This window comes from Elephantulus edwardii, unplaced genomic scaffold, assembly GCF_000299155.1.
Source record: "Elephantulus edwardii isolate Elephantulus edwardi_28Jun2011 unplaced genomic scaffold, EleEdw1.0 scaffold00047, whole genome shotgun sequence".
In the NCBI taxonomy this organism is placed as follows: domain Eukaryota; kingdom Metazoa; phylum Chordata; class Mammalia; order Macroscelidea; family Macroscelididae; genus Elephantulus; species Elephantulus edwardii.
This window is the reverse complement of record NW_006399797.1, coordinates 18,583,658-18,602,969: the sequence shown is the minus strand read 5'-3', so window position 1 is coordinate 18,602,969 and position 19,312 is coordinate 18,583,658. Positions and strand designations below refer to the sequence as shown.

General features: G+C 36.6%; 1 protein-coding gene across 1 annotated transcript in view; it reads left to right on the top strand.

The window, feature by feature from the left end:
* The first annotated feature begins 1,862 nt into the window (after nt 1-1,862).
* Nucleotides 1,863-19,312, top strand: part of PTPRR (protein tyrosine phosphatase, receptor type, R) — a 462,079-nt gene continuing 444,629 nt past the window's right edge. Inside the window, exon 1 of the mRNA XM_006886086.1 lies at nt 1,863-2,155. Within this exon, the coding sequence (XP_006886148.1) occupies nt 2,093-2,155 (63 nt within the window). The 5' untranslated portion in view covers nt 1,863-2,092. The remainder of the gene's footprint in view (nt 2,156-19,312) is intronic.

Sequence of the window (19,312 nt, the reverse complement as noted above, 5' to 3'; positions counted from 1 at the left end):
AGGAATCGAGCTGCTGTGATTGGTCAAAAAGGATGATTACACAGTGATAACTTGGAAACAATTCTATTTTATCTATCTCTTTGTAAGTTAAATAAGGGAGTTCTTTTGGAGGCGTTCCTTATATTTGGAATGGTAATCTTGGTTAGGTACACATGTGAGATTATGCACTTCAGAACAGGGTAATTCAACAGCACTACTCTTGCCACTGCTTTGATAATAGAAAATGAGCCTAAAATGTTTTAGCTCTGTGTTAACTTTCTGATCACAAGATGTTGACTGGTGTTTTATTTAAAAAAAATAATTTAGTAAAGTATAACATAGTATCTAAAAGAGTTTCTATACTTCCAATAAATATTTTTCCCCTAACCCACCCCCTGAGAAAACTGATTCTGTTATTATTAAGATCAGTAAAGAACTTACTGTCTTTGGGCTCAGAAATAGAGTAGAAATAATATTTTTTAGTTTACTTTTTTTAATGCCTCTCTTTAAAGTATAACCTTTTTTGGAGAAAGACATATAATGTGATTGTAGGAGCTTGGGTTTCCAACTTTAGGAGCAAGAGTCAAAAGGAATCCAGAATGTTTCTTAGCATGAGAACTAAACAGTCTTGTTGAAATTCAAACTAATTTGATAGCTGATTCTCTTTTGGACTTTTGAGGCTGTGAATAACATGAAAGGAGATTACACATTTGTCTTCCACAGAGGTGCTGGTGGATTTGAACCATCAAAGAGGCAACCAAGTGTTGCCTTTTGAATTAACCACCAACCAAGTGTTGATTTAGCTGGCAGTGCAGCTAGCTACAGATGTGTTAATAGTTGAAATATGAAAAATAAAAGATCTTGTAAGATTTGACTGTAAAATAATAAGGAAGTAAACTAACTGTAATAATTTTCTAAGGATAGTATTTGTCCATTATATAACTGACACCAGCATGCCAAAGGAAAATTTGAAATTGTTATTATCATCTGCCATAGAATGAGTTGCATTTATATTGTGTGTTCTGGTCATTCTGCTTACTGTGTTATAAATAGCACCTACATTCTTTCTGATTTTCTTTGTGTGTACATGTTATCTAATTCCTCCTTTGGCCAATGACGAAAGAGAGAAAAAAGTTTTCTATTATCTTGTACATAGGGTTGCTATGAGTCGCAAACAACTTGATGGCACATAACAACAGCAACAACAACCTAATAGAAGAAATTTAAAGTAATAATTTAATTAGAATATAGAATTAATTGTGCTAATTAAGAGATTCAGAATAATAATGGCTAAAAGAAGATAGAGAATTGTATTCTGGAGTTCCTGTGCTCATGCCACTCTCATCAGAGACCCTACATCCTTCTGTCTTATCACTCTCCCATCCTTAACACATGGTTTCTACTTCATGTTCCCTTGAGCTTTAGCATTTCAGCCATCCCATCAGCATCTCAGCCATTCCATCAGCACTTCAGCCAGCAGAATGACAAAAATGTAAAAAGAAAAGCTTATGAATGAAAGACCTGAACCCTGTGCCAACATCCTCATCTCTTCCATTCATCAATCTCTGACTCACTTGAGTCCATAGCAGAAATCATTGTGTCAATCCATCTAATCGAGGATCTTCCTCTCTTTCCCTGACTTTTCCAAACGCGTTGACCCTTTCCAAGGAATAGCCTTTCCTAACAATATGCCCAAAGTATGAGGGATGCAGCTCCACCGTCTTTTGCCTCCAAGGAGCATTGTGGCTGAACTTTCCCCAAGACATACCTTTTTGTTCTTTTAGCTGTCAATGGGATACTCAGTACTCTTCTCTGCACCAAACTCTCAGTCTTACTAAATAGCATCTTTGACTTTAATTTCTACTTCTTTCTTTCAGGGTGCTTTTCAGGAAATAATGACCATTTTTTGGCAATTCATCAGAAGAAGACCGGGAAGCCAGTATTCATTTACCATCATTCACAAGGGATTGAGAAAAGCCTGGATATAGCCCCTCACAGGATATATAAACACAACTACCATTCTTCTTCCCAAGCTCAATTAAGCAAGCAACACCAAATTGTCAATTCTGCAATTCCAAGACCTGCATATGACCCATCACTTAATCTGTTGGCTATGTCTGGTCAAGATCTTGAAGTGGAAAACCTTCCAGTTCCACCAGCAAATGTCATTGTAGTGGTAAGTACTGTGTTTAACTGGTACTAGTTCTGGTGCTTTCCTCTGTAACTTATGCTTGAAAAAACTATTGCCTGTGGTTGTCTTTGGATATCAATGATTCTTTTGCATAACATTTCCAATTCTCTGATTTTGTTTTTATTTGCTACTTGATAGTTGATTGTTTCCTTTTCAATGTCACCTTATTCTTTGAGAGTTCAGTGTGTGGTGCATGCTTTAAGAAGAGCTTACAGTTTTAGCAGATTGTATCTTGTGTTTCATCTCCTGCCTTTTGTGGAAATCTGTTCTAAGCAGATAGACTTTGGTCTCTACCTACATAAATAAATGTGAATTATTGAAGAGCGTCTGGTAACTTGATTCAAGCTGTGGAAAATGAAAAGACAATTGAAAGAGAGGATGGTGTAAGAGGAAGATTGGTTGTAAAATTTTGTCATTGAAATAAATAAGGTTATTTGGGAGCAATTAATAATGTTCATAGTATCACTAAGGAAGCAGCATGTTTAATTAATCAAGGGGGTGTAATCGTCTCATTGCTTATATTTTTAGAATATATAACCTTGCCCAGAAATTCCTACTATTTCAAAATATCATAATTTATATGCATACAGAAGTTTATATCTCAGGGTGAAAACTGCAAAAGGAACACTCACATTAAAACTACAAATCAGTTAACAGTTGTTAAAAAAATTTAATCCAACGCATTGATATATGAAGCTGAAATAATTTAATAAAAAATTTTTTATTCAGGCAACCTCTTTATGCACTAATGTAATGCTAAAAAATTTTATTTTGATTATTTTTAAATTTACCTTATAATGTATTTTATGTGGCTTTGAGAATGAAAGGTCCACTTACTGACGTTTTCAGCTAGCATGCATTCAGTATTTACTATAATCCAGTAATCATTTGGAATATCTGGAAATAAGACTAGTAAAACAGAATTTTTGCTTTTGCTTGGGAAATGTCTAGGGAGATATGCCAATTGTTACATAAAAGTCATAACCAACAAAGAGGTTTATCTTTTGCTTTTCAAAGAGAGGAGCAAACTAGGGGCTGGGGGAGGTGATAAAGAAAAAAGTGCAACAATGAATGAATGAAAATCCAAAATCTCTGTAAATGTTCATTAAAATTAATAAAATAAAATTTTTAAAAAGTCATAACCAGAGGACACAAAATAAGATCTTCTTAAGAATAAATATGTGGGTCATTTGGCCTCCAAAATGCTTGAGTAGTTTCTTTGTATTTATATGAAGAACAGATGTTCTGAGGGTGGAAGTAGTCTGTCAATTTGGTGAAGATAAATATTGTTAATGATGTTGCTAATATGGATATTCCTGTATAATGCTAGGACTCATGAGAAACTGTTTCTCTAGTAATCATCAAATATCCATAGTCATCAATTCTTAAAGCCACTGTGAATTACAGTTCAAAAGCTTTATTCAATCTTGTAATGCAATGTTAGGTATTGTTAATACTGTGAGGAATAAAATATATCCATGATGTATTCCTTTTGCATGTAATTTCACTTTTAGCTTATTTGTGGTTTGGAGGTTCATGCAGAAATTAGATTATTTCTTTCAGATAATGAGACAGTGGGCACTTCTGCTACATTAGTCTATGTAGCTCCTCTTGACTTACCCACTAACCATGTTGTGGCATTGGTAGCTTGCAACGTTGCTAGTGCTGATATTTCCTGTAATCCACTTATATTACTTATGCATTTAGTGGTTTAGTAAGAAAACCAGGGAGGTGAAGCTTTTTAAAATAAATCAATAACGTTCAGAGTGCTCAAAAGGCAAATTTATAACATGCAAGTAAATATCAGCTGGCATAAAGATCTATTAAGTCCAGAAAGGGGATTTGAGAGTGCAGCACAGAAGAAGAAAAGGAGATATTCTGAGGCAGTTCAATTAATTTGATGAGTGAGAAAATATGTTTGTATGCATAGAGTGTGCAGTGTAAAATTTATATATGCACAAGCCTATACGTGCACACAAGCATATACCATCACCTGCCACCAAAATGATTCTCACTCATGTTGTTTTTGTTGTGTAACATTAAGTTGGTCTTCCTTCTATCGGATGGTTGTCCTCTTCAACTGAGCATGCAGCTTCAGGACGGACACACATGGATCAGTGCGGGAGGAAGGGGACACCTGCCTAGCCAGCCAGATCAGCTGAATCAGCCCTGGCCATCAATGGGGTGACATGTCGCAGCCAGATCGCCCTCACAAACAATGTACCATTAGGTTGGAATCAACCCTTAGTTGACCCTTCAGTGGGTTTTCAGAGACAGTAAATCACATGGTAGGAAATGGTTCATCCTTCTCCCATGGAGAAGCTGGTGGATTTGAACCACATACCTTTAGGATTGCAGCACAGTTTCTCACAACTAGGCCACCAGAGCTCCCCAGTGACCTCATATGTATTAAAATAGAATTATTCTTAAAGGAGTTTTCAGTAATTTCTTTTTCAGATGTAGATTATCAGGTCTCTCTTCTAAGATACTACTTGGTGAACCTGAACATCCACACATTTAGTTAGTAGGGGAGGATGGATGGATAGATAGATATAGATAGATAGATAGATAGATAGATAGATAGATAGATAGATAGATAGATAGATAGATAGATCAAGCAAGCAAAAGGAGCATTTGCAGTGTGAAAGTGGCCACATCTGACTTCTACCTGCATTATAAAAGGGAACTGTCCCCATCAATAATATCCATAGCAGCAAGCAGCTGCTTAGTCGGACATGTCAACCTTCATGTTTCTGCAACTCTTTCCTTAGTCATTTGGGTTTCATATTTGTCGTTGACCAACAGATTTTACTTCTGGGGTTTATTAGGGAAATAAGTTGGAGAGTGTGAGAGGCAAAGAATATAACCCAGTGGAAGTCCAGGTTTAGTCCAGTCATCCCAAACCAGATTAAAAAGTCCAATTTCCCAATTACTGAAAGCCCAGCTTTAGTTCAATAGCACAAATGTAAGAAACAAGATTTCCCTTAGAACAATTACAAGTCAGCTTTTCTTTCAATCATCCAGCAATCAAAATCTTTAACCATGTTCTTTATCTCAAGGTTCCTCTGATTACACCTTACAGTGTCTCTTCACAGTATTCCCAGTCTTTTAACCCTCTCTTCACCACCTTCAATGGAGTAGCTCACAGTATAGAAAGTTTTATCTCTTATGTTTGTCCTACAGCTGTTGATGATTTGCAAGGACATGTGGCCACAGTTAAAGTAGCTGGAAATCTTGCCCTTTCCCCACTGAGGTCTAATGTAATGGATAGAAAAAATAAATCTTTAGGGTTTCTGACACCATAGATCAATGCATTGGTGGATGGATGGATGGATGGATGGATGGATGGATGGATGGATGGATATACACATACACAAAAATATACCTGTTTATTTGTTTATATGCATATACATATACATACCTATATAATACACACATATGTACATGTATGTATACATATATGAATGTATAAGTGTATAGCTGTGTATAATCTATAAGTATATGTTGTTGTTGATGATGTTGTTATTGTTGTTAAGTGCTGTCGAGTCATAGATGACTCATAGAGATCCTGGGAACGAAAGACTTGAACTTTTGTGTAACTTTCATCATTTCTCCATGTTCATAGAGTTTCCAGAGGCAAGCTATTTTGGAAGTGGATACCACTCCTGCTTCCAACCTTATTTTAAATGGGGAACTCTACCAAACACTGTCCACCTTGGGTAACCATTATTGAATTTGACACATCAGTGTCACAGTGTTTAGCATCACGGCAACCACGAGTTCCCTCTGTACAACAATGCACAGACCAGTGCTATACCACTTACAAGAATTTTTGACCAAAAACAATTAAAACCTGGTCTATGGGCCGCAGATTAAAATCACCCACCTTGGGCTTGGTAACATCACTTTCTGATGTATATAATATATATGTGTGTACACATGTATCTGCAATTACTGACTTTATGGATTGAATGTTGAAGTAGTACTAAGTCATTTTTATAAGCTTTAATATATGTCAAAATTAGCTGCACCAATGAGTTTCTTGAAGTGGGGAAATTATTGAAATTTTGTTCTCAGCCAGGTAAACAGCCATTACAAACTCCCAAATTCTGTATATAACTACTCTTCCTGATTTAGATTCCTGGTTTAGAAAGAGGGGTCAGTTTTTCCTCCTATATTTTTTTTTCCCCTGTTTCTCTTGGTTCTGACACATAAAGAGAAAAGACTTCAGAATAACAAGTGAAAACTACATGTGTCCTTCTGTCCTTTTTGATTCCCAGTTGCCTCACAAAGAATTTCATGAAAGTATTTATCAATAAATGAGATTCCCTCTGTTTTTTCAGGAAAATCTGTAGTTTGTTTGCTCCAAGGAAAGGAGAGCCCAATTAGAATGTTTACACCAAAGTATGCTAATTATGTTCCAGAAGCTCAATTAGGAAACTCTTATTAGAATTTCTGCACAAGTACAATGTAGAAGGAATATGAGTGGCCCCAAGGTCAGTGCTAGCACAGGAGGCAAAAGACCAAATGCCTCACCCAGTTTTGTGCTGGAAATTATATAGCTCTCCATCCATCAGTGGGTTCCCTTGAAGTGATTGGACTGCAAGGATGAGGGATTCCAAGGATTGAATGAAAGTTTTTGCACAGAAGCAGCCAAAGACCTTCTGAGTTCTGAAGTAGGTTGCCCCATGACGATTTTTTTCCCAGACAAGGAGTTGGATGATTTTATTTCAGGGTCTATAAAGGAGTATAAAGGTAGAGAGATTATACCCTGTTCTACAGGTTGTGCTTGGATAGAGGAATAAAGGAGAGGGGGAGAAAGGTGGAAAGGAGAATGAATTGAAGAGGAAATTAGAAGAAAGGAGGGAAAGAGAGAGAAATGGAAGGAATATAGTGGTAGTTCTTAGGACAATGAGACTATGAACACATAAGAAGATGGTGGAGGTTGAGATGGTCTCCTGAGACTTCTTGACTCTTAGAGCTTCTTGCTTTGTTCACCACTCATGCAGATCAACACACAGATGTCATTATCTGGTTTTTAAAATATCTTTTGTTGGTTTTTATACAATAATTAATTTACATTGTATTATATTCATATATATTGTTTTACACAATATTTCATTTACATTGTGCTTCATACTACCATTGATATACATTGTATTTTATATCATTAATTAGCACAGATCTATTTGTATTATTGTAGGGAGCTCTGGTGGTGGCCTGGTAGTAAGAGACTGTGCTGCAATCTCAAAGGCACTTGGTTCAAATTTTCCAGCTGCCTCACAAGAGAAAGATGAGCAATCTCTCTCATGAGATTAATGTTCTCTGAAAACCCACTGAAGGGTCAGCTATGGATCAGTTCTGGCTCGGCTGATATACAACAACATGTTGTTGTTTTTGTTGTTATGTGCTGTCAAGTCGCTTGCGACTCATAGCGACCCTATGTACAACAGCCTTAAACTCCTCTCTGTCCTGTGCCAATCTCACTGCCTCTGACACTCCCATCCCAATTATCCCAGTCACTGTATCAATCCACCTCATAGAGGGCCTTCCTCTTCTGCGCTGTCCCTCCACCCTCCCAAGCATGATGTCCCTCTCCAAGGACCGGTCTCTTCTCACAACAACATACTTCTTACTACATTGTCTTTTTGAGTGCCCATTAAATACCTCCTATTCCTTTGTGGCCCCTTCCTCGCTCCCCAAATCTTTCCACTAAACTCTGCTATCCCAGTGCTTTCTACCCATTCCTTTTACTGTCCCTTCCCCTTTGGGACATTTATGCACATCTTACTAGTTATCCTTCTATTTTTACAAGACCTTTAAAGGTCTGATGTAGTATTTGTCCTTATGAGATTGAGTTAGTTTAGTCAGCAAATGCTCTCAAGATCCTCCCATATTACTGTATTTTACACAATCATTATTCCTTAGTGCTGCATAATATTATACTGTGTGAATGTACCAAAATTTCTTAACCCACCCTTTTGCTGATGGAAGCTTAGGCTGTTTCCATATTCTTGATGTTGTGAAAAACACTTCTATGAACGTAGGTGTACATTTTTTTATTTGTGTCTCAGTTCTATTTTCCTTAGAGTACATTTCTAGTAATACAATTGCTGAATTTTATGGAATTTCTATTTTCATTCTCTGGTTTTTTGATGCAAAAGATTTTTTCAAATACTTTTTATAAAATAGTTGATTAGAAGACTATTAAAACCAAATATTCTAAATAACTGGGTTTCAATTACTTCTTGAACTCTTTTTTACACCTGACCTAGACTTGGTTCCAGTGTCAATAAGTATTTAAGTTTCATCTTTCAGCTGGAGAGACTATCCCTAGCTATAATTGAAGGAACTTGAAATTATAGCCTTCCAATGGACTTAACACAGTGTAAAAATTTTATGGCATTCAATATAAGTAGTAGTTTGCAGACTGTCTCAGTGAATAATTTTGTGATATTTTTTTATAATTTCAGCTTGCTCGGTTCCACAATCAACAGTGTTAGCACAAGCAGTCAAGAAATCAAAAGACAAATTGCATTAGGAAAATATGTTCTCCAGGACCTCTCCAGAGTTCTAGAGAGCAAGGATATCAGTCAAGAGATTAAGGCACACGTGATCCAGGCTATGGTCTTCACAATTACTTGCTATGCATCACAGAGCTGGACAATGACCAAAGAAGACAGTAGAAGAATTGATGCCTTTGAGTTGTGGTGCTGGTGAAATTTTTGAACATACCATAGACTGCCAAGAGAACTGACAGGTTTGTCCTGGAAAGGGTGAAGCCAAGCTGCTCTTTGGAGGCAAGGATTTTGAGATTTTGTCTCATATACTTTAGTGATATAGTCAGGAGGGGACAATCTTTGGAGAAGGATTTCATGCTTGCAAGGGCTGAGGGACAGTTTAGGAAAGGAAGGCCCTGGATGAGATAGATTGACACAAATACTGGAGTGATGAGGATAGATGTGTCAGAGACAATGAGATTGGTTCAGGATAGAGCAAGGTTCAAAGCTATTGTGCATAGGGTCATTATGAGTCACAAGTGACTCAATAGCACATAACAACAGTATTGTAATTTTGCATTTGTGTCCCAGCAGATGTCTCTAAAAGTAGGAAAACTTAACTCACAGAGTCACCCCTGACCCTTTGAGTATCAAAGAGAAACTTACCTTAGTTCTCATGCAGACTTCCACTACTGTTTGAAATACCCCACTGTAACAAAGACTGTATTGCCTGTGAGAACTTCTCATTTAATTTTATTTTAATAACTGCTTCATATGATAATAACTATTTCCTCCCACATTACAGAAATTTAGAGGGATCAATGAAATCAGATGGATTGTTTAAGATTAGACCTCGGAGAGAGGGATTCCTGATGGCATCTATCTTTCTTACTATCTCCACTTGGGAGATTGAGCTACTAGAGGCTGCTTGTGTGGACTGATCAAGGGAAACATGGAAAACAGATATAGCCAACAAGGAGAATTGGAAGCAATTATTAACTTCTTTTTAGATGTTGAAATTCTTACATATTTAAAGTTAAATAAGGGTTTAGTTTTCATCCTTATGTTTCACTGCCAAATCAAATGCTTTACTGAATAGGAATTTCAAGGAAAATTTACCATATATGGAAACTTTTATTAGTAAGTCGATATACAATTAAACAACTTGTTGGGCCAGTTCCATGAAGCTTCTAATGCTGTCCTTGAAGGTTGTGTGAGTGCTTTGGATAGAGTGCTGATATATCTCAGTTTTCTCAGAACTTCCCTTGTTTGGACACTCAAAGTCTCATATCCCAAGAGCTCTTTTAGTAATGGGCAAGTGAGGACTGCCGATCATTCCAATTAAAACTGCATGACATGCTCATTTGAGAGTCATATTAAAGCAAGATGATTCAATTAGATTTATGGATGGAGCTAGACAACAGAATCCTTTGGGGAGTATCTTATAGGCATAGGGTTTGTTTTGATGGCACCATTTGGTAGGAAATTGGCTACTGGACTCTCTCATGTCTTCTGCCCGTTTAATAATTCACTCATTACATTCAAGTTCATTCCTTCTATCACAGGTCTCCAAGGTTATAAATCTTAAGGAGAGGAGAGTGCTCTTCTTCCTTCCTCAAAGTACTGGTGGATTTGAACTGCCAACACTGAGCGGCCTTTTGGTTGGCAGTGCTAGCACCCTATGGAGTAGGCTACTAGAGTCTCTTCTTATAACATATTATAATGATAAGGAAATAGAGTGCATGCTTGCAATCACTTGCAAATGGTCAGAGATTCAGGCATCTGATTAGAGCCTTTCAAATGCTCACCATCTGAGTACCAAAGCAGAGGTCTGTGGGCAATGAGGAGCCCTGGCAGTCCCCACTGTGATCCAGAGGCCCAGGACAGAAGTCAGTGACAGTAGCTGTGGCCTTTCATTTCTGATTGATGTTGTTGTTATGTGCATTGAGTCACCTGTGACAAACCTATGCACAATTGCTCTGAAGCCTGCCCAATCCTGAGCTAGTCTCACTGACTCTGATCTACCTACTCCCATTACCCCAGTCACTGAGTCAATCCATCTTATCCAGGGTCTTCCTCTCCTACACTGTCCTTCCATCCTTCTAAGCATGATGTCCTTCTCCAAGGATTGGTCTCTCCTGGATACGTGCCCAAAGTATATGAGATGGAGCTTCAAAATCCTAGCATCCAAGGAGAATCTTGGTTTCACCCTCTTCTGTTTATTCTGTTGGTGGTCCATGGTATGGTTAATAATCTTCTCCAGCACCTCAGCTCAAAGGCTTTTATTCTTTTTCTATCATCCTTATTCATTGTTCAGCTCTGTAATGTATAGCAAGTGTGCACCTTAAGTCTCTGTACTGACATTGTTGTTGTTCAGTACAACCTGAAAAGGTCCCTGACAGCAAATATTCCCAGTGCAATTTATCTTTTGATTTCCTGACTGCTGGTGTCAAGAGATTGATTGTGGAGCCGAGCACCTCAATCTCTACTCCATCTATGATGGTGCTTCCAATTGGCCCAGTGGTGAGAATCTTTGTCTTCTTGATTTCTGACTAGTATTCATCAAAAGTTGACTGAAACCCTTGTCTAAGTTTGGATTCATAACTTAAAATTTGTCCTTAGCTGCCAAGAAACTGAAAAAGTCTGGGAGCTCTGTGATGGAAATACAGGAGTTTTATGAAAAAATATTATATACTGAGGCAATGCCCTGGATAGTTGCAAGACCAAACTTGAGTCTCTGCCCTTCAGAGGAAAGGAGGGGCTTTTATAGCTCCAGAAAACAAAGGTGGCATTTTGTCAGGGCCTACAACCTTCAAGGCCACTCCATCAAATATTTTGTAACAGTGGCTTGACAAGCAGAATTGACCTAACAAGAAGCAGAAACATAGCCATATTTAGCCTTGCAAAAGCATGTTCTTCACCAGTACAGTCAATATTACGATAAACAGAAAAAAGATTGAAGTTGTCAGGGATTTAACTTTACTAGAATCCATAATCAACACCAATGGAAGCAGGAAAATGAAAGATATATTGCATTGAGAAAATCTTCTGTCAAGGACCTCTTTAAAGTGCTAATGAGCAAGGATGTCAGATTAGAGACTAAAGTCATCTGACCCAAGTGATGCTATTTTTAATTTCTTAATATAATTGTAAAACTTGGGTTTATAAAAAAAGAAGTGATGCCTTTGAACTGCAATATTGTCAAAAGTGTTGCATATGCTACAGACTGCCAAAAGAATAAATACCTGACTTGGGTGCTTCATAGAGGCAAAGATGGAGAAACTTCATTTCAGGTACTTTAGGTGTGTTACCAGGGTAACATGATCAAACAAGGGTATGTCCTTGGAAGGGGATAATATGCTTGAGATAGTGTAAAATGAGATATTGATAAGATGATTACACACAATGGTTTAAAGAATGGCCTTAACAGTAAGCTAAAGCACCATGGAGATCGTGAAGATGGCACGGGATTGTCCAACTAGATTTCTACCTGTTGTACATACGGCTGTTCCTATGAATAGGAGCCAAGTCAAAAGCATCTAACAAAAGCAATACATATTTATATTCAACTACATAGGATGATTTATTCTCACATAAAATAGATGGTATAAGAGAGTGTTTTGAGAGTCAGGCTAGAAAGAAAGTTAACGTAGGCAAGATTCGTCTTGGTGGAGCCAAAAATGTTATTAAATGGGAAGGCGAAGAACTAGATTGAGAATGGGAAGTATATTAAGATTCCAGGACACTATATCTGTATCAGAGAAGGTTAATTGAATTCTGCTCGTAGAATATCATCACCACAATCTCAAATCATACAAGGTTATCTAGGGTCACCACTCCCCCTAATTTGTCCATGACTGAGAAAACTCTTAGACCATTTCAACAGTCAGAGCCTAAGAGCCTGGAACTATTTTTTATTGTTTTGCTTACATGGATTTGCCAGAGAAATCAAACCCTGGATCCCAACATACTAATAATCTTCCAAGACTCATTGTAAACTCCACATCTCTGGTTTAGTATCTCCTTACAACTCTGATCACTACTCATAAACAGTTTACCCCAAATATTAAAGCACTTTTACACAATTATAGCACACAATTACTTATCATCGTATGGTCTTATTTTACATTTCATTTCCATATACAGAGTACAGATTCCAAGCAACAAAATCCCTATAAATTATAGCCTTTCAATTCTTAAACTAGATCCATTGTTGTTGAAGAGTTGATTCCATAATGTTTCTCAGGCTGTAAATTTTTTACTGGAGAATAAAGTTCATCTCTCTCCCACAGAGTGACAAGTGAGATTGATCTGCAGACCTTTCTTTTTTAATTTTAATGAAGGTTTTAAAGGTGACTGGTTTTCATTCATTCATTCATTCATTCATGTGTACTTTCTTTGCTCTCCATCCTCTATTTTGCTTTACATAATTCTTGTCCCGTTCCAGACTATTGTCATCCACATATATTCTAATTGTCTTTTAGTTTAAGATTGTTCTTCCTTTCACCCATTCCTGTGCAGTCATCTTTCTTGAAACAGCCCAGTGCTTGACCTACTATGCCATTGATGTGCAATTCATAATTGCTTAATTTGTTCTTGTGATACAAAATTACTTGACTTGACCGAACTGTTGGCATCTGTTATGCCCTCACATTTGTTAAAAGAATCACTTGTGTACTTTTTCTCTGATTCTCAGATAATTATTGTTAGATCTTAGGACTTTCTGTTCTGCATTCCTTGGAAATGACATTTTATCTGTAGAGGCCACCAACTCCATCAATTTTTATTCACTCTTATAGTTGGTGATTATTATATAACAAATGACCTCAAAACATACTATCTTAAAGCTATGAGTACTTACCATTATACACAATTTTTGGAGCAAAAGAACCAAGAAATGACTTAGTTTTGTAGTTCACACTCAGAAGTAGCTACAATCCAACTGTTGGCTGGAGCTGAGTCTCTGAATACTTGAACAGCTATTGGCAGAATGCTCCAGTTCCTTACCATGTGGGCATCTTCACAGTGAAGCATAAATGGGCTTTAACCAGAATAAGGAATCTGAAAAAGGGGGGAAAACACAGCAATTTCACATCACATTTCACGACCTTGTTTTCACAGCCGACTAGTCTTCCTATTTTCTTCAGTTAATTATAACTTCATCACTCTCACCCCTCAGTCGGAGTGGACTACATAAGTCTATGAATACTAAGAGACAGGGATTCATGGAGAGCGTCTTGAAGGGCAACTACACACTCTTCAAAGCACAAATGAACAAATAATAGTTTTGGGTTTGCTTGCTATTTAGTTCTGTATCCATTTCTATTGCTGCTAAAACAGATCACCACAGAGTTAGTAGCATAAAATAAAATAGGAAACTATTTTATAGTATGCTAGTCCCAAATCAATTTTATTAGCCCAAGTCAAGCTATTAGTATGCTGGTTCTTTCTACATGCTTTATGGTAAAATTAATTCCTTTGCCTTTTTTCAGATTGTAATGCCACCTGTGTTTCTTGGCTTAAAGCCACTTTCTCCATTTTCAAGGCCATCAGGATAACATCAAATCCCTCTCTGATTTTGACCTTATTGTCTCCCTCTTTCACGTATAAGGACTTATAAGGGCTAAGCCAATAATCAAGCACAAGCTATTCATCTCAAGATCCTTAATTTAATCACATCTCTTTTGTCATATAAAGTATCATATTCACAGATTCATTTTGTGGGAAAAAGAATATTATTCTACCAATTTATACCTGTGAATTTCAAGGGGAAAAAACCCCTATGTGCTGAAATTGTAATACAGAGCTTTTGTAACATACAATAATAACATTAAAAAAAAGTTGTCAATGAAAAACCTTCAAACCTAGTAAAATCTTCAGGATTCAATGCCATTAAACTCAGGTGGTAAAAAAAGAAATCAAGATCTGAAATATTTTCTTTTCCTGAGTTATACACATAATAGTAAGTACTAGAGGCAAAACTCAGATCACATCCATAGTTTTCTAATTTTAAAACCCATATACTTTTAAGTATATCAAATGCCATTTTCCTTTGCTTTGGGGAAGCAGTATAAATGTAATTAGGTGAATTGCATACATCAGTGTTTGCTGGAGCTTCCCGACTAAAACAAGCCTGGAAGCAGGAGTCACACCCACTTCTGAAATGGCTTGCCTCCAGAAACTCTATGTACAAACAGTGCTCAGGCCTTTCGTTCATAGGGTTGCTATGAGTCATCTTACGACTCGACAGCACCTAACAGCAATATATACTAATGACAAATTGGTAGTCTTTGAAAACACTCTCACTAGATGTTCAGTCAGGAAATAAAGAGACACATTTCACTGGGAAAATCTGCAGTTAGGGACCTTTCACAATTATTGAGGAGTAATGATGTCAGTTTGAAGACTAAGGCACATCTGATTCAGGCATGGTCTTTCCAGTTATTTGCTATGTGTCTGAGAGCTGGACAGTGAATAAGGATAACAGAAAAAGAATAGATGCCTTTGAGCTGTGGTTTTGGAGAAGAACACTGGACATCCCATGATCCCATGGACAGCCAAGAGAATGAACAGATATGTCTTGGAGAGTATTTCTTTGGAGGCAAGAATGATGAAGCTTTGCCTCATATACTTTGGGCATGTTGATAGGAAGGGCTATTCCTTGAAGAGGGATATCATGCTCTGAGGATGGAAGGTTGATGGTGGAGAAGAAGAGTCTCAACTAGGTGGATTGACATGGTGACTACTGCAATTGACTCTTGTGTGTCAGGAAGTATGAGGATGGTATAGAATAGAACAGGGTCAGATCTTTTGTTTATAGGGTCTGTATGAGTCATACTTGACTTAGTGGCACCTACCAGCAACAACAAATGTTAATGTTGGATCTTGAGTAATGTTGAAGTAGTAAGATTGGGAAAATGGTAAGAACTCCCACTGGGAGTTGTCCTATTAATCTAAAGGCTGAACCTCTCTGGTGGTTCAAATTCAAAAGTGGGAGAAAGATATTTAGTTTCTTCTCATGAGATTTATAGGCTCAGAAACCCAATGAAAGGTCAGCAATAACTTGGTTCCAAAATTAAGAGAATGAGTTTTATGGCAAGTGTTGAGATAGTAAAAATGGCACAGGATAGGACAGGACAGGGTTCCGATTCATTGTTCATAGGGTCACTTTGAGTTATCTATTTTATTGCACATTAACATCAACTACAATGCAGGTAAAAAATGAAAAATCAACTTTATCATCAAAATAGAGTTTTAAATATAGAATAAGACATTTCATCATTTACTTCAGAAGTGTGTTTAGTTTTTTTACAACTTTACTAAGGTCATTGCTTGCTAGAACCCAAACACTCACTCTTAAACACTAAAAGTTTCTCTTATAATCACCATTTGTTTTTATTCCTACCATGTACCTTTTAGAAAAATGTGTGCTTAAATTTCCCTAGGTATTATTATTGTCTTCATGCAAAATAGCCTTGAAGTAGGAATTCCATTCTCAAGCTTGGCATACTGACAGTCGTATCTGGCACTATCTGTTGCTCTCTTCTTTCTGGTGAGGATAATGCTGAAACAGATTCTAGAAATGCTAGAGGTTAAACTTCGACAGTATCTACCTGACATTACAACAGAGGACCACTCAGAACATCTGCTTGGTTTGGATCATGTAGACTCAACATAAGGATGACTCTAATCTTGAGAGAGCTGGTTTAATTGATTATATACTGAAGACCAAGCTTTGTTCTGTAATTATGCTGATTATTCTGCTTTACAGAGAATAATATATTAGTATTTTTGTTCTGATCTCTAAAGCACTGCACTTTCATAGACTTGCAGACTATATAGAAAACACAGAGTGTAAAAGTGAACTAATTTTAGCTGTTAGATGCTAATGTTAGCATATTAGAGAATAACATGATTTTTATATATTCCTATATAATCTTTTATCTGTATGAATATAAGCATAATTTTACAACATAAGCAATGTGTACTCATAAGATCTGTAATATTTTATCTAATTTGTTTTTAGATACCTTTTCATGACATGAATTATATTTATACAGCATCAGATTTGACATCTACTAAAAATTCCTCTGTGTTGTACATTTTACAGTTTTATGTACTTGTAATATTCCCAACATGTTCAATGACAGTAAAGCAGCTAATTCCAAGGAGAAATAAATGTTGAAAAGTTAAATCTAGCATTCTCTTTTAAAAACAACTCTCCAACTAAGAATGTCTTTAATCCAAAATTTGCATAACAAAGTATTTAAAAAATGAGCCCTATGGATTTCTTGAGAAAATATCTTTTGTACAGGAATATCTGTACAGAGCTCTCAGACGATTCTGTAAAATTTCCTTTTGATTTTTCATTCAGAATTGTTCTCTCTTTCGGCCAACATAGTTGACCCTGCTTTTCCACTTTCCTTGCTTCTTTCTCTACATTGTCCACAATCACAAGTACCCAAAAATCACATTTACTAATTTGTTTGTAATCTCTTTGTAATTTGAATGGTTAGGCATTCTACTACTAACCAAAGTGTTGGTGGTTCAAACCTACCCAGAGGTTTTTCAGAGGACTAGCAGTGTGCTTCTAGAAGGTCTCCAGTCTTGACGACCCTACGGCACAGTTCTACTTTGCAAGCACAGGATCAGTATTTGTAGGAACCGACTTGTCAGTAACTAGTGACAATAACAATGTTATTCATATAAAATGTTTTACTTTAAAATCAAACTATCAATTGATAATTAGGGGGTTTTCTGAACAGAAGACCTTTTTCACATGTGATTTGACAAATTTCTCAGCTTTCCCAATATTATCTGTATAACCCAAGTGATCAAAACAATTTAATCCTTTCTCTGGAGAGTTCAAAGACTCTAGATGGTTTTCTCAGGCCAAGCTATAAAGTGTATTCATAGCATCTGCCAAGAAAAAAAATGGTATGTAAGTCTAGAGTAGCCAAGCCAAAGGTCTACATATGGGGACCATCCACAGAAGTAAGCTTAGTAAGCTGTGCAACAGAATATAGACACAGGGAAAAAAACAAACAAAAGAACAGAGGGGAAAAGAGAGAAAAGAATATAGACATTTACAGTAGAGAAGAAAGGAAGAGAGCCTCACAGAGAAATGATAAATGGAAATCTGAGCGCTTCACAGAATACATTTTTCTCGTAATGTTGACAAGCCTAAAAGCATCCTAGTTAATATATTATCAAGTCAACCAAAGAATACAAAATCTTGTCTTCCAGAAGTTCCTTAACTCTTTCTTTTGTTTAATCAGATGGAATGTAGCACCTCAACTCTAGTTGTGACCTTTTTTGAGTGAAAACCCACAGCAGTTTTAAAGGCTTCTATCAGGGGAAGAAAATCTGCAGACCAGAGGAAAGAGTTGGAGGGAAATACAGAAATTCAACTTGAAATGTTGAGCCAAGACTTTGAAGCTGTGTGGATATGATATTATCATTGAAATATTACCTAGATTCAGGGACTCAATGAATATTAAAAGCCAGAAAAAATTATAAGTCACTAATAATCATTATAGGGAGCACTGGTAGCTTTTGAACAACCTCCTCTGAAAACCCTCTAGAGGGTCAGTTATGAGTCATTTCTGACTTGATGGTATATAACAACAATAAAATAGATATAGAGGAATAAATTTTAGTAAAATGTGTAAGCTGGCTCAAACTCCTGCTATGTTCCCTTTATTTTCTGTGTGACTGCAGATAAGTTTGTCTGAGCTTCATTATCTTTAAAATGGAAATGAAGCTGTAGGAATTAAATGATGAAATATTTTCAACACATTTACAAGCCAAGAGAAAATAGACACAGAAAAAGAAGAGTACAGACCTACACAATGTAGGAGAAGGGAAGAGATCTATACATAGAGTAACAACAAATAACACAAGAAGAAAAGATAAACAGTCAGAAAGGGCCCATTAGAGAAAATAAGCAATGGATTTCAAATAGAATTTGTCTAATTAGCAGGAAATGGATACTGTTCTTTCATCTTATTTCTAGTCAGTGTGGAAAGATATAAGTACATAAAGTTATCATAAATAGATTTAAATTTAGAGGTAAAGTGTCATTCTTGAACATTGCTAGAATAGACTCTGATTCTTATCTTGCCTTTTCTCTCCTCTCTAATGTTTGTTGGCTTAAGGGCAGACTTTCAGGTGGCATTTTAGCCTCAAGTATCCTGTTATTTCATGTCCCTTGGGTGGCTTCTTGACAGGAGGCTGGAGAGGAATTTAGGATGTGGATTCTGACTATCACTCCTTTCTTTTTCACATGACTAGTGATGGGTTCCAGCCAGGCTAGAAAGCAGTAATGGGGGGAGGGGAGAGGAATACGCAGACTTGAATGGCTGCAATTGAAGCAACTTCTGATCATCTTGTTTCCCATTCAGGAGTTATTGAAGCAACATTATTTGAATTTGAAGGTTTTTTATGACCAAGAATATAGCAATTGAATATATCAGTGCATTAATCAGAACTGGTACATGCAAGGGGGTTGGTGTTTTTTGAGGTTTTTTGTTGTTGTTGTTTTCTTGTTATTGTTGTCACTTAAGCCATTAAATTAATTTATCTTCCATTTTTAAAAACTGGTCTATATTTTAAATAAGTAATTGTTGTTGTCAAGAAATCT